Source organism: Pteropus medius, unplaced genomic scaffold, assembly GCF_902729225.1.
Source record: "Pteropus medius unplaced genomic scaffold, Ma_sr-lr_union100, whole genome shotgun sequence".
In the NCBI taxonomy this organism is placed as follows: Eukaryota; Metazoa; Chordata; class Mammalia; order Chiroptera; family Pteropodidae; genus Pteropus; species Pteropus medius.
The window spans coordinates 3,063,124-3,075,224 of record NW_024353517.1 but is presented as its reverse complement, the minus strand read 5'-3'; the positions used below and the strand labels follow the sequence as shown (position 1 = coordinate 3,075,224).

At 33.8% G+C, this 12,101-nt stretch overlaps 1 protein-coding gene across 7 annotated transcripts in view; it reads right to left on the bottom strand.

Annotated features, from left to right (window-relative positions):
• Positions 1-12,101, bottom strand: part of VPS8 (VPS8 subunit of CORVET complex) — a 235,784-nt gene that overhangs the window by 76,885 nt on the left and 146,798 nt on the right. For all 7 annotated transcript variants that reach the window (XM_039850760.1, XM_039850764.1, XM_039850761.1 and 4 more), the window contains 3 exons: positions 7,041-7,188; positions 3,635-3,724; positions 1,445-1,487 (listed from right to left, as the gene is read on the bottom strand). In XM_039850760.1, coding sequence (XP_039706694.1) covers positions 1,445-1,487; positions 3,635-3,724; positions 7,041-7,188 — 281 coding nt within the window. The remainder of the gene's footprint in view (positions 1-1,444; positions 1,488-3,634; positions 3,725-7,040; positions 7,189-12,101) is intronic.

Here is a 12,101-nt window from a genome sequence, read left to right as displayed (position 1 = left end):
GAGAGCTATTTTGGAAATGTCAACTAACAAGAAAACAAATAATCCAATTCAAAATGGACAAAGGACTTAAATAGATATTTCTCCAAAAAAGATATACAAATGACGAATAAGCACATGAAAAGATACTCAACATCACTAACTATTAAAGAAAAGCTAATCAAAACCACAATGAGATACCACTTTATACCCATTAGGATGGCTACTCTCAAGAAAATAGAAAACAGCAATTGTTGGTGAGGATGTGGAGAAACTGAAACCCATTATTGGTGGAAATGTAAAGTCATACAGCTGCTATGAAAAACAACACGGTGGTTCCTCAAAAAGTTAAAAATAGAATTACCATTTAATCCAGCAATCCTACTTTTGGCACATACCCAGAAGAATTGAAAGCAGGGACTTAGATATCTATACTCTCATGTTCATAGCAGCATTACTCACAATAGTCAATAGTGGAAGCAACCCGATGTCTAATGATTGATGGATACAAAATGTGGTATATATATGAAATATTATTCAGACTTTAAAAGGAATGGAATTCTGACATGTGCTACAACATGGATAAATCTTGAAGACATAATGTTAAATGTAATAAGCTAGATCCAAAAGGACAAATATTGTATGATTCCACTTATATGAGACACTCAAAGTAACAAGTTCACAGAGTCAGAAAGCAGAACAGTGGTTGCCAGGGGCTGAGTGGGAAGGAAGAAATGGGGAGTAACTGTCTTATGGGTATAGAGTTTCAGTTTGGGAAGATGAAAAATTTCTGGAGATGGGTGGTAGTGATGATCGCATAACAATATGAATGCACTTAATGTCACTGAACTGTACACTTAAAATGGTTAAAATGGTGAATTTTGTTAGTATATTTTACTACAATTTTACAAAATAAATAATATTTTTAAATATCAAGAAATATAATGGGAATTATATATCTATCTGTGGCAGTCTATCAAGATTCTAAACTGTCAGGTTTTATTGCTCTGTGCTAAAATTACATAAATTCAGTACGAAAACACTGGTTATTACTTACTGATTAGAAGCTTCGATTTGCTGTTGCTGAGAACATTATAATAATTTTTAAGACTTTAGTTATGCATCTCATTTACAACCAAATGAGTATAGATTATAAGTACAGAATATAAGTACAGAAATAACCAAAACAAAACAAAACAAAACAAAACAATACTAGTAAAAGAGTGCCTAATTTTCTGTACATTGAATCCCACTGACAATTAGCAACATAAAGCCACATGGTTTATATGATTTCCTATTATGAACCCTTGAAAATGAGCTAAAATTAGGATCAATATTAAAGTGGATAAACAGTAATTGTACGGATCAATGTAATTAGTACTTAATAAATACAATTTATTAGATAACATCGTTAAAAACATGTGGTTGATGTTGAAAAGAAAATTGTAAATGACACTCAAGAACTTACTTTCATCTTGTTGGGTTATCTCTTGAAGTTTGCTTTGTAGTCTCTAGGAGGTAAAGAGAACACTTTAATTTCTAATCCACCAAATATTTGAATTGACATATTTTAACAGAAAAACCCAGGAAACAACAAGGCTATTAAGAATGGTTCCTGTATTCAGAAGAACACTTTTATGTATATAGAAAGCATAGCTAGCAGTATTGGAAGGGACCCAAAATATCAAGTATCACTTATTTTGTCCCACTTCTCCTTCTGCTGTACCACCCGCATAGTCATTACTGACATTCTTTAAACACAGCGATGAGGATTACCCACGCTTTGGGTAAGGGGATAAAATTCATACTGGGTTATGAGAAAAAGGGGTGATGTAAATAAAAAAGGATAAGTCTATCCCCATAGCACAGGGTAGAGCTTTGAATGCAATATCTCCTAAATATACAGCTGTAGTGTCCACTGCTCTGCTGAATTCTAGATCCTTAGATACCCTTAACTGATATTCCAAAGGCTTCTTAGTATACACTAAAGTGGACTTTAACATATCCCTTCTACCCAAAATTTGTTCCTTTTCTTGAGGTCCCTTATAGACTAACGTTAAGTTAAAAATCATAGATCGTTATTAACTACTCCCTCACATTCACCCTCTACTGTATTCAAATGATCAATAAGTTCTCAAATTTACATGCTCTTTTCACTCCACCACCAGTGCCACATACCTGTACTACTGCAATAGCCTCTCAAGTACTCTCTGCTTCCAGTTTTACCTCCCATTTCTCTATACCACCCTCCCAACACATCTTTCTACAAGTCACCAGAGCAGTCTTTATGAAACAAACATCACATCAGTTCCCCGAATGACAACCTTTATTTGATCCTGTGTGAAAACAGAATCAGTTCCAATTCTTTAGCGTGTCCCACAGAATCTTTCCAAATCTGGACCTAGCCTTTGCTTCTAGCCTGGCCTGCCTGTACATTGATAGTTGAGCCCTAGTAAAGCTGCTGGCTCCTCTCCTAGCAGTTCATATTTCTTTGTATCCTCATGCCCTTGGCAAATGATGATCTTATTCCCTGCAAGGATCTCCTGCTTCTTTTCCCCACATCCGTGCCGGGAATACTTTTACTTATCCTTTAAAACTAGGTTCAAGGTATCATCAATAAATAAATTGCAAGGAAAAAAGAGATGTAGGGATTACTTAGGAATTAAAAGAGGTTAAGAGCCAACACAAAGCCTCTGTGGAGTATTCTTCCTGAACTGTTTTACAATTATATGACTAGAAAAAAAACTAGAAGCCAACATGGATCATTTTTGATATAAATAAGACATCTGTAATCTAATCCTGGTTAGATAACAGTATTTTAAAAACTTATATAACACTTCACACTCATTAAAATGGCTACTATCAAGAAAACAGAAAATAAGTATTGGTGAGGATGTAGAAAAATTGAAACTCTTGAGCACTGCCGGTGGAAATGTACAATGATATAGCCACTATGGAAAACAGTATGGCAGTTCCTCAGAAATTAAAAGTAGAATCACCTTTAATCTAACAATCTTACTTCTGGGTATATACCCAGAAGAATTGAAAACAGGGGCTCAAAAAGGTATTTGTACACCCACGTTCATAGTAGCGTTATTCACAATAGTCAAAAGGTGGAAGCAACCTAAGTGTCCACTGATGAATAAATGGATAAAGAAAATGTAGTATATACATAAAATGAAACATTATTTAGTCTTAAAAAGTAATGAAATTCTGACAGGTGCTGCAACATAGATAAAACTTTAAGACATTATGTTGTGTAATCAGTTAGACACAAAAGGACAAATACTGTATGATTCCACTTATATGAGGTACCTAGAGTAATCAAATTCATAGTCTAAATGTAGCATGGTGGTTTCTAGGGATTGGGGGAGTAATTGTCTAATGGGTTTGGAAAGTGGAAAATTTTCAGGACACGGATGGTGGTGATGGTCGCACAGCAATGTAAATATACTTATTGCCACTGTAGTGGTAAATCTAGTCAATGACATGTATGATAAAAATATTTAGAGGTAAAATGTACTACTGTTTCTAATTTACTTTAAAACAAAAATTAAGATGAATTAATGAAAATGTATGTCAATTAAATCTCAAAAAAAGAGACTGATGAATAGAGAGATAAACAGAAACATGATAAAGCAAATAGATTAAATGTTACCTTTAGCATTATTAAGAAGGCACCATGAATATCTCCTTTCTTTTCTAATAGATAGGCAGTGACTTCATGAAGTTGATACCTCTGGGCAATCTAGGAAAGAAGAAAAGATAAAGATTTTTGTTCACAAATCATGTGAAGAAGGAAGATCCTATTAAGGATGAAAAAAAGAACATGATAATAAATAATGAACTCATACCTTAGTAGTATGCTACTTTACAGTATAATATGCAAATATTTGACTTTCTAGTCTTCTAGTGGCATCATTGGTATTCTAACTGGACCAAGTACATTCATTTTTTTTCACTTATTTATTTAAAAAATTGTTATACACCTGAATGAGGTATATCCATTGGAGAAAACGTAACACGTGTATATAAATAGTAAAAATATAAACCAGAAATTGATAAGTGTAACTATATACAAAATATTTAGAACAAAATGACAATGAAAACACTAAATATCAACTTGTGGGCTCTTAAAATTAATAAACTAAGAGTTTCTGATAAGTAAAAAAGAAAAACCAATTAAGCTTAGATAAAAGAAGTACAGAAAATAATGCCATAGAAAGAAACAACAGAGAAATAATCAAGAGATTTAACAAATCCCAAATTAGTCTTTGAAAAGACTAATAAAGTGAAATAAAACTTAGGTGTTAAAAAAAAGAGGCAGAAATAACATTTTAACAAGTTAACAGATCAAAGGAGAAAAATGTGATCATCACAATAAATGTAGAAAAAGTATTTGACAAAACAAAAACAATACAAAACACTTACTCAAACTGGGAATGAAACTTTGTTAATTTAATAAAAATTAACTATCAAAATCCTACAATAAACACCATATTCAATGGAAAATGTTAGATACATTCCTTTTTAAATCACAAACAAGGCAAGAATGCACACTACCACTGCTTCTATTCAAAATACCCTAGAGCTCTCAGACATCTGATAAAAGAAAAAAGTTTAAGATTGGAAAAAAAAAAACCTATCAGTATTCATAGAAAATGTTACTGTCATAAAGCATCTAGAAACTATTGAATTAAAAAAGAATTCATACTGGTAACCAGATATAAATCAATGCACAAAAATTAATAACATACAGCAGCAATAATCAATAAAAAATGTCACTTCAACAAATTTCCTTTCACAATGCTAACAAAAGTATAAGCACTCAGGAAGAAATTCAAGCAAATATGTGTAAAGAACCTGACGTAAAATATTATATAAAGTTATAAAACCTCACCAAAAAGCATAAAAGATATTTTAAAAAGATAACCATGTTCCTGAATGTGAAGACAATACCATAAGATGTGAATTCTCCAAATTTACCTATAAATTCAATGTATTTTTCCATCAAAATACCAGAAAAACATATTTTTTTAAAGCATAGTGACAATGTGCTTCCTAAATTAATGTGGAGTACTAAGAGGCCAAGAGTAGCCAAAGAATTTTAAAGAAAAAGAATAAGGAGGAAAGATTCTTCTTTCAAATAATAAGCCTCATTGTAAAGCTATATTAATTAAAATGTGGTATGGGTAAAGGAATAGACAAATAACTGCAGAAACAGAACAGAACAGAATCCACAAACAGATCAATGTACACTTGGGAGTTCGCTGCACGTCAGTATGACATTATAAATCAGTGAGGAAATGACAATAAAATGCCACATGGACCGTTAGCCATCCACACAGAAAAAAATACATAAATCTCTCTTGATCTGTTTACAAAAATAAATTCCAGATGGATTAAGAGCCTAAATGTAAAAAGCTAAACTATAAAACTCATATAAGAGGATATCCTTTATGTCATCAAAGTCAAAAAGGAAATATGACTCACAAACAAAAAAACTAAACCTTAAACAAAAGGCAGATAAATTAAAAGTCACTAAAAACTAAGTTAAAAGACATGCCTGATGAGACTGGAAGGAGGCATCCCCAAAGTTTATAATCAGCAAAGGATTAGAGACCCAGAAGTTAGAAAGAACTTCTAGAAATCAATGAGAAGGGCAAAACTCAATAGAAAAAAAGAGCAAATGATATGAATAGATAATTCAGAGAAAAGAAAATCCAAAGGCTCATTAGACATATGGAAGATATTCAATGTCATGAGTAATCAATGATACCCACAATGCTGGCAAAAATTAAGAGGTATAAAAATATTAGGAATCAGCAAGGATGTGGAAAAACAGCAAATATCAATCACTCATGATGACAATAGACACAAACAGGAAATCGGCATGGCAACATCAACAGAATTAAAATATTTTATTGTCTGAAGAATTCTACTTTCAGGTGTATTACTTAGAGAAATCTGATGTCTAATACAGCATTGTTTATAATGGCAAAAGACTGGAAATGATGAATAGGGAAACAGATAAACTGTGGCATATTCATTTAACAGACTATTGTATGACCATTAAAATGAATGAACTAGATCTACATATATAAAAACTGATTAAAAATTAATGAAAAAAACAATTTGCAATAGGATATGTATTGTATGATACCGTTAATACAAATTTTAAAACTATATAAAACTGTATCTTATATTCTATAGGTATATATATACATAGGAAAAATAAAAACACATGGATGAGAAGGATTAACTTCCCATCTTCAGGCTGGTGATGACCTCAGGGAAGAGAAGAGGACATGGCAGATAAAAGATGCTTTGTTTCTAAAACAAACAAAACAAACAACAACAAAGACCTGAAGCCAGTATGTTAATATCTATAAAATTGGCTTGGTGGATACATATGTATTTGATATTCTGCACATTTCTTTATATTTGAACTATTTCATCACTTAAAAAATTTTAAGTGTGAGCAATTCAGGAGGTGGATACAGAAAATTCAGGTTACTGTTTCATGAGTATTGATAGGAAAGGAGATATAATGGTAGCTTAAAAAATTTTAAACCGGAAACATTCTAGCCCCTTAGAATAGAATATGTGTGTATATGTATATATGCATTTTCATTTGGAAATAGGAGAAAACAAGGGAAGAGAATCAAGGCAATGACTACTAAGGCTACTGAATTGCCATTCAGCCTATTAAGTCTTATTGCATAAGAGGACTATGTAATGACCATCAGTGCCTGCAAACAAGAGCTTGTTTTCTTCCTTTTAATATTTTTACTATGTTTTCTATGTTTAGTGTGTTGGCTTTAATGTTTGTGAAGCCTGACTAATAACATGACAGACATGCTGTTTCTGACTTTACTAAAATAAACAGAGAAGCAGTTTATTATCACAGCAATAAAGAGCATGCCCTAAGGAGTAAGACTATCTGGGCTTGATCTCAGAATTTGGGCAAGTAATTTAATACGTAAGTCTTCCCTTGCTCATTCGTAAAATGGTGAATGATTATGGAAAGTGTACTCTTGTCTTCTCTACGTTATAGGTCTTACCTGGATAGTTTCTTCTAGGCGGTAGCACTCAAGGACTTGCAATGTCTCTATAACTTGGTTTGGATTGAACTGACACAACAACTCAATGAACAGCTCTGTAATACAGGGAGATATCTGAAGCGATTCTTGATTTACATGAATACCCTCCCTGAAAACAAAAAACAAGAGAGTAACATTAATTAATCACATCTATAAATGAGACTACAGGTAAAAAGCATGTTATCTTAAAACCAAGACTACCTTTTGGTCAGGTAAAATCATGAATTAAAAGTCTCACTGTTACTTAGATTATTAGGGTGACCTGTGTTTTACATCAGAGGCATTTTAAATTACAATACTGCTCACTTTACACTGAATAATTAAGGAAATGATATTTAGTGGAGGCTCCTCTAAATCATACCAAAAGTTGTACTGTTGCTCTAAAAGAAACAGATGGCCCAATTCAGTTTAAACAATTTGATTCGTGAGTAAATATATAGATATAAATCATCTACCAGTCTCATGTCTCTACTAAGCTTTCCTCATAGTACCAATCACACCATGCTGTAATTACTTCTTTAATTATGTCTTTTCTAAGAGATGGTACACTCTGTGAAGGTAAGCACAGGGATCTCCTCACTAATGAATTCTCAAAGCCTAGAACAGTGTACTTTTACTGAGCACTGACTTATAACATGCTAATACTATGCTACTTTTGGTAGCCATTAAAGTTAACAGAGGGTATATGACAAAGCAGGTAGCTCATAGGAGACTAACAGAAAGAGCTTTGAGAAATGGATATAACAAGTTGTATTTATGTGCAAGACTGATAAGCAGCAGTCAGAAATGACTGTAAATTCATTAATGCTAGTTTATTTATTAAAGTTTTGATTATGTTGATGTTGCCCGATCAGTTCCCAGGAGACACATTACTTCCCTCACAAATGAGTGCATCAAAATCTGTTTATTTGGGTGATTTGCTTGGTTTGATGCATATTCACAACTTCAGTATTTGTAAAGGGTTTTGCCAATAAATGTTTGGAAAGAAATAAATACTATGAGTCACTGGCAGATGCTTATGTCTAATCTTAATTTGTTCCATAGTCTTGCATTTATAAGACATATTAACAGAAGTATGATGCAGAAAAAAATATGAACACCACCTACAATGTGGCATAAATATCGGAAAATTATACTGGCTCACCTTAATGTCAAGAAACGTTGGCTAGCACTCTCTTTTCTCTTTGACCTAATAGTGTTCTATTCAGACAGTGTTGATCCCCAGAAAGAACTATCATTTCTCTGGGTTTATCACATGCACCTTCTATTTTCTTCACGCAGAACTTTCTCACAGAATTTATTCCTAGCGATATCTGACTTTGTTACCCTAGTCCTTGTAATTTTCACCCCTCCATCCTATATTTGGTTCTCTCAGTTTGAAGGCTGTCCAATGTACTATTTCTGGTCAGTAAGTTCAATTCGTGTACATTTACTGAGAACCTATTATGTGCCAAGACTATGCTAATGCTTGGGAAACAACGACGAATGCAATGCAGTCTTTCCTATGAGAGTGTATAGTATAGTTGGCCACAGACACTTAATAGATAATTTTCGAGTTATGTAGTAAGAACCCTAAGGTGGTGGTCTACATAGGGAATAGTCAGTCATTTAACAAAATCCTGCGTTGAAGGCAGTTGTGAAAAAAAAAAATTGGAAACTCAATCTTTGGGATTTACAGCCAAATTGAGGAGATACGAATTAGCCTATCAGCAAGTATTGAAAGCCCCAAGCCTGAAGCAGCAGAACTTACTGAGTTCATCAAACAACCTTTGGTCAGGAGAGTCACAAAGTTCTTAATTTGGGAAAGATTTCCTATGTCTAAATATAATTCCTATTCTTGTAACTGAAGCCTTTTATTAGTAAAAGTAGGAGTGCTATTTACCCTTATTTATAGTATATAGCAAGTCCTCACTTAAACAAAGGTGGTCTTTTCTAAAATAATCCTTTTCTTTTGCTAATAACTTTCTTGTCCTGCCCAGTGTGTGCCAATAAAAACCTTCTCCATTTTGTACGACTTCATGGAGCATCTTTCCATTTACTAAATGAGATGATGCCTGATTCATAAATTATTCAGTAAAGCCAATTAGATCTTTAAATTTACTCCACTGAATTTCTGTTCTTTAACAGGGGCAAACAGTATAGTGAATATTAAGCTATCTATCTCTCTATATATCCTCTTACTATTATTTAATCATATACAAAAACAGTGTGTGTGGTAAAGGGGTTCAGAATAGGCCTCCCCAAGGTAGGTTACATTGAGATGTAGATTATTTTGAGATGAAGGCAATCAAGACCCTGAGGCTCATGAGAAATTATTACCTCTCCTTTCAAAGAATTTAAAATGGGGCTTTGTCCACACAAGAGTGATTACATATTTGTATGGCAGAGCAAACATCTAATTGCTGAACGAACATCTTGTCTTATCGTCCTGTGAATTATCTTCCTCCCCTCTGAAGCCCAGAAGCCTTACCTCATTCCTTAGCTCAGGATGTTTATCTGTCTGTCTGTGTCTGCGTCTGTGCATGTCTCTCTCTCTCTCTCTCTCTCTCTCTCTCTCTCCTCTCTCTCTCACACACACCACACACACACATACACACACCCCTCATTTCACCTTTCTGTCTCAAACTTCTCATGTTTGTAGGGTCTCTGCATCTCTCATGTATGTGGGTTTCCCATACATACATAATTCAATTTGGTTATTTTCTCTTGTTAATATGTCTCATGTAGATTTAAATATTAGACCAGCCAGAAGAACCTACAAGGGTATAGTAAAATTTCTTTCTCCACAACAGTGCATGCTATTTAATGTTATGTATTCTTCCAGTTTAGCATTATTTTTACATTCACATTGTCATGTTTGCCAATTTGGTAATCAACCATGCTCATATGCTTTAACATTTATTTAGCCATCTCCTCCGTCCACTTTTTAAAATAACTTTTTCACTATATAAATGCTAATGTGGATATTTGAGTAGTAACTACTTCTTTCTTTCACATTATTTCCTTAAAATATATTTTCCAAAATGGAACCAATGGATCAAAGCACATGTATAACTTTTGAGCTTTCAAAACATATAGAGAAAATGCTTTCAAGGAAACAAAGTGGACTAAAAGGGAAGAACACGTAGTCAAAGGGAGGAATGACAGACAATGTGTAGTGTATCCTATGAACTTCAGCACTGCTGTGGAATGAAGGGGAAAAGAGAAAATTTCCCCTTCTTCAGAATGGAAGAAAATGAAGCTGGACAGATATGCCTGATTCAGATCAAGAAGGCCCTTGTACACCATAAAGAGTTTGGATTTTACCTTGAATAATGGGAACTGAAAGAACTATGAGAAGGAGAAGAAGAATATTAACAGTAACTGGGATGAAGAAGTACAAATTAGTAGTTACAAAACAGCCCCAGGAATGTAGAATACAGCATAGGGAATATAGTCAATATTATTGTCAATATTATTGTAATGGCTATGTGTAGTACCAGAGTAATCAGGGGGATAACTTTATAAATTATATAAATGTCTAACCATTTAGATTAAAAAAATGAAAGTAAGAAGAATTAGGCTGATTAGGAGACCAGCAAGAGAGACCAGGAGAGAGATTTTGCGTGCCTGAACCAGGGCAGTGTGGGTAAACAAGAGGACTCACATAGAAGAGATAGCCACGAAGTAGATTTTGATAACAGACTAGTTCTCTGTAGTGTGGCTAAGAAGTTGGGGTGAAGTGTTTTTTAAAAAGTGAAAAATTCATCATCACTCTCGGAATTCTTTTTAAAGACATACTACAACTGCCCGCGTGCTTATCTACTTCCTCAATCAGAATGCAAATTCTCTGAAAGCAGGGCTCCATCTAATTCATCACTTTATCTCCTGTGCCTGTCCTGGTGTTTAGTATGTTATAGTTACTCAGTAAATTGTCCATTGAAATAAATCAGTGGATAATGACATTTGCTAAGAGAGAAAACAAAGAAAAAACTGAAAAAAGTGAGTATAATTTTGAGCCATTTCAAACTCTCACACAGTACTTAGCAGACAGCAGTCTCACTATAAAGAATTACTGAATAATACAACAAAGAAATAAATATGTTATCTTTCTATCTATTTTCTACCTACCTACCTATCTTTCTACCTGAAATGTCTGAAGATTAGGGGATGATGACGTATTAGGATTTCAAACTTGAATTTGAGCTGCTGGCAAAATACTAGCCAAAGTTATGATACCTGGTGGTAAGCCTGGCCAAGCTGATAGACACTCACTCAAGTAGAAATGTATTTTTATATGTCTAAGTTCATAAACATATGTAATATCCTAATTTTTTTATTTTAACTTTGAAATACGCTGTCAACACTGTATCAATATCCACAGAAACACTGACAGATTCAACTTAAATCCAATGTATAACCATTTCCGTAAACTACCTTTTTACTCCTTGGCAAAAACACTCATTCTCTTAGCAATGTTCAATTTTTATTTTGATTAAAGACTTAGAAATACAATGCGACATTTTATGCGTTTTTTTTTTCCTACAAGAAAATCATACCGTATATTTCAGAGGCCTCCAGGACATTCTTAACAAAGGCTAAAACGACATTACCAAGAAAATCATGCTGAGGAAATTATTGTGAATATAAATATACTTGCACGTTCTCTATTCCTTATGAAGCTTACAGCCTCACGAAAAACATCAGTGTCCTTTTGTATTTTCCTTCAAGCAACCTCAGTACACAAAAGACCATTGGATGTAAATATGCCAGGAGAACTCCTGTGAGAATTCTTGGCCAGCAGGAATGCACACAGGGAGTGGGGGTGGGGTAGGGCTTTATGTGGCAGCTGTACCAAAGAAGGGAATTGGAAGATGCAGCAAATCCTTTCTCTCCCAAGCTCTGGCTACAATTCAGGCAAATAATTTGTTTCTGGAGGATTAACAGCCTTCCCTCTCCCACCCCCAACCAGACTATCTAATCTTTCTACATACAGATGTCACCAGTATCTTTGTAGGTCAATTAATTCTACTGAAGACATTT